The sequence below is a fragment of the Diaphorina citri genome, unplaced genomic scaffold (assembly GCF_000475195.1).
Source record: "Diaphorina citri unplaced genomic scaffold, Diaci psyllid genome assembly version 1.1 scaffold3880, whole genome shotgun sequence".
Taxonomy (NCBI): Eukaryota; Metazoa; Arthropoda; class Insecta; order Hemiptera; family Psyllidae; genus Diaphorina; species Diaphorina citri.
Genome location: NW_007381280.1, coordinates 9,785 through 13,084, shown reverse-complemented (window position 1 = coordinate 13,084; position 3,300 = coordinate 9,785). Strand labels below are relative to the sequence as shown.

At 38.0% G+C, this 3,300-nt stretch overlaps 1 protein-coding gene across 1 annotated transcript in view; it reads right to left on the bottom strand.

Annotated features, from left to right (window-relative positions):
• Positions 1-1,935: 1,935 nt before the first annotated feature.
• The window catches only part of LOC103520640 (ATP-binding cassette sub-family F member 1), an 8,353-nt gene continuing 6,988 nt past the window's right edge, over positions 1,936-3,300 (bottom strand). Inside the window, exon 2 of the mRNA XM_008485741.3 lies at positions 1,936-3,299. Within this exon, the coding sequence (XP_008483963.1) occupies positions 2,183-3,299 (1,117 nt within the window). The 3' untranslated portion in view covers positions 1,936-2,182. The remainder of the gene's footprint in view (position 3,300) is intronic.

The window sequence follows — 3,300 nt, the reverse complement described above, 5'->3', positions numbered from 1 at the left end:
GAATAATTTAATTCTCATTAAAATCGTTCAGATGAGAAGGCTCATACCGGTCATGTGTCATTAAATGTAAAAGTCCTGACACACGATTTACAAAATAAAATCACCAGAAGGCTCATACCGGTCATGTGTCATTAAATGTAAAAGTCCTGACACACGATTTACAAAATAAAATCACCATGTAGTATTAATAATGAACTTCATAAAAGCAAAACATATAAAAGGAATTTATTTTGCACTGTGTGTGAGAATGAGAGAGTAAGAGGAGGAAAGTTGGGGAAGGACGAGGAATGAAAATGAAGATGAGAGTAAAAGGAAGGGAAGAGGGTGAGGGAGGAAGAAGAATAGGACAGAGAAAGGAGGAGAAAGTAGAGGAAGAGAAGGAAGGAGAGCGAAAAAGCTGGGTAGGTTATAGGTCCATAAAATCTTAGGGGTTTAGCGGGAGAAAATAGAAAGGGGGAGGGGGTGTCGTTATTTCTGTCCCATAAATAATTTTTTAATGAGAAAAGATAAAAAATTAAACTTTTTCCCGACCCTTATTTTACATTCCAGAACGAAGCAGAATTTCGCTATAATCTTGGTCAGATAAAATACATATTGGAGTAGTATTCCTCAGAGAACCTCCTGCAGACAAAGTTCCTCAGAGCAACCGGGCTTCAGTAAAAAAAAAAAAAAAAAAAAAAAAAAAAAAAAAAAAACCGGGGGCACCCAATAAAATTTTTTTTTCTCTTTTCAAATGTTTTAGGATATAAAAATAAAACATTCTTTTGAGAGGGGTTTTTTCTAAGCATCGACAGAGAGAAAAATTCTACAGAGAAATCATAAATTTGTTTTACAAGGAGAGGAAGGGGCGGGGGGAGGATGAAGGGAAATTTTCAAGTTTGGCACGAAACGGGAGAATAATTTGCGTTCCCTCCTCGGAGAGGAAGGTACAAACGTTCAGGTATTTCTTCCAGGAGTCTGGGGAATAATTTCATACCGTGTCGACTAAGCTTTTGAATTCACCTTGCACCTGGGAAATCCGGTTCGATTCGAGGCTAAATCGAAAAGAAAAGAAAAAAAAATCACATTATTGATCTATTTTGTGCCCGCTGGATCTGTCGTTAAGTCCACTAAATCTCGTCACTCGTGAAGAAATATCTATAACTTACTGTAGGGTAAATAGCTGCCTACATTACCAAAGGTGCATGAGGAGAATAGAATAGTAAATAAATACGGAGATAGCAAAGGTTCCCTATACTTGATGTAATAGAAAGTAAAAACGATTACTCATCATGCAACTTTCTATCACCCCAAAAATTTACCATTAAATGTGACAACGTTAACCAAGGGGGCACACTGAAGATTGAACTTCCCTTAATCTTCAAAAGATTACACTTTTTCTTCCTCAGGGGTCACTTACTTGCAATTTATTGAAATCTTTTTTTGCTCAACATCCTACGAGTAAAATGGCAAAAAAAGAAACCCTGGGAAAATACATTGGAATTTATTACAAAATATTTTGTTTGAAACCCAGGTGTGCAATTTTTCCCCGGCTACACTTTTTCCCTCTCGCCAAATGTAGAGTTTTTCATTTCTAAATCACTCTTAGGGAGGAGAAAGCAAAAGTCAAGGTGGAGAGAGAGGGTGAGGACTTGTAGAGAAAAAGAAGAAGAAGGAGAAGATAAAAATAGTACATACCCTCATGATTTCATGAACTCGAGATGACCTGAAATGGAGGTCAAATCTGCTCCTCAAGGGAAAAAGTAAATCAGACTCCTAAAAAAGACAAAAACTCACTTCGTAGGGTTCCAATTTTTTCGCGTTTCCCATTTTTACCGATTTAAATCATAATCGCACCAAGAGTGCTAAAGTTTTATTCAAATTTGCACTAACCGTTTGAGTTTTAACCGTTCGAGAGTTTTAATCAATATCGGACTAACCGTTCGAGAATTGATAGGAGTATAGGTGTTACTAGAGTTTAGAAGTGTCAATGAACCGATATCTAAGATTTTGTAATCAATAGTAAAGTCTACAATACTACTCGTACTTCCTAACAAAGATAGGTAAAAAATTGTAGGTAATAATAGCTTGTTTGGTGGGAACAAATATCCAAGTTTTTAAAGTTACTTTTGGCCCATAAGTTTACTTGTGCAAACAAAGATGTTCTCTTGGATAATATTTCATTTTAGATCAGTTGATCTGATTAGTCTTCATAATCTTCATCATCATCTTGCTCAGCTGCAACACTAGGATTATATACCATCGCTTCACCCAGACTTGTCAACAATTTCTCTCTGTAATCATCAAAGTCTCCATTGAACTTGCGAATGTTCTTCTTCTCTAGCGCCCACAGTTCACAATCTGTTTCCCGAATGAGTCTTTCATCGTGAGAGACCAATATGACACCTCCCTGGTAATTCTTGATTGCCTCTGCCAGAGCATCGATAGATTCAATATCCAAGTTGTTGGTGGGCTCATCAAGAATCAAAATGTCTGGATTGTTCAAAGTTAGTTCAGCCAAAGCAACACGAGCCTTCTGTCCTCCAGACAAGTCTCGTATGGGAATCGTATGCGCGTAGCTAGGTAGACCAAACATTCCCAACTGTCGACGTGATTTCTCGTAAGGAAGGTTGAAGAGTTTCATGAGATATTCGCAAGGCGTATCATCAGGGAACAGGTGTTCACCAGAATGTTGATCAAACTTTCCAATGCGGAGTCTTGGACTTTTTCTCAGCTCACCCTTGTTGGGCGTTAGTTCACCTTTAAGTAAATTCAGAAACGTTGACTTTCCAATACCATTGGGTCCGACAAGTGCCACTCGTGATTCCATGTCAAGACCAAAGTTGACCTTCTCAAGAAGAACTTTTCCTCCGGGATAACCAAAGGTGACGTCATGTAGACCCAATACAGGTGGTGGTAAGTATGGTGGGTTAGGAAAGCGGAACTTGACGATATACTCGCGAGGTTTCTCTAGAAGTTCCTTAGGTTCATCGTCATCATCCTTCTGAACCCGTTTTCTTGCTTGTTCTTTCAACGCTTTGTGACTATGCTGCCTTTCAGCCTTTTCTTTTGACATGCCCTGGGATTTCATTTCTCTTATTTGTTTTTCCTGCAGCTCGTATTCTTTTGTCAATTCTTTACGTTTCTGAACGTACATTTTCTTGAACAACGTAAAGTTTCCTTTGTAGTAGAACAATTTCTTCATGTCCAGATGAATGATATCAGTGCAAATATTATTCAAGAAACTTTGATCGTGAGATACCACAAGTAAAGTTTTCTTCCAAGTCTGTAAATAATTGTCCAACCAGATAACTGCGTTCA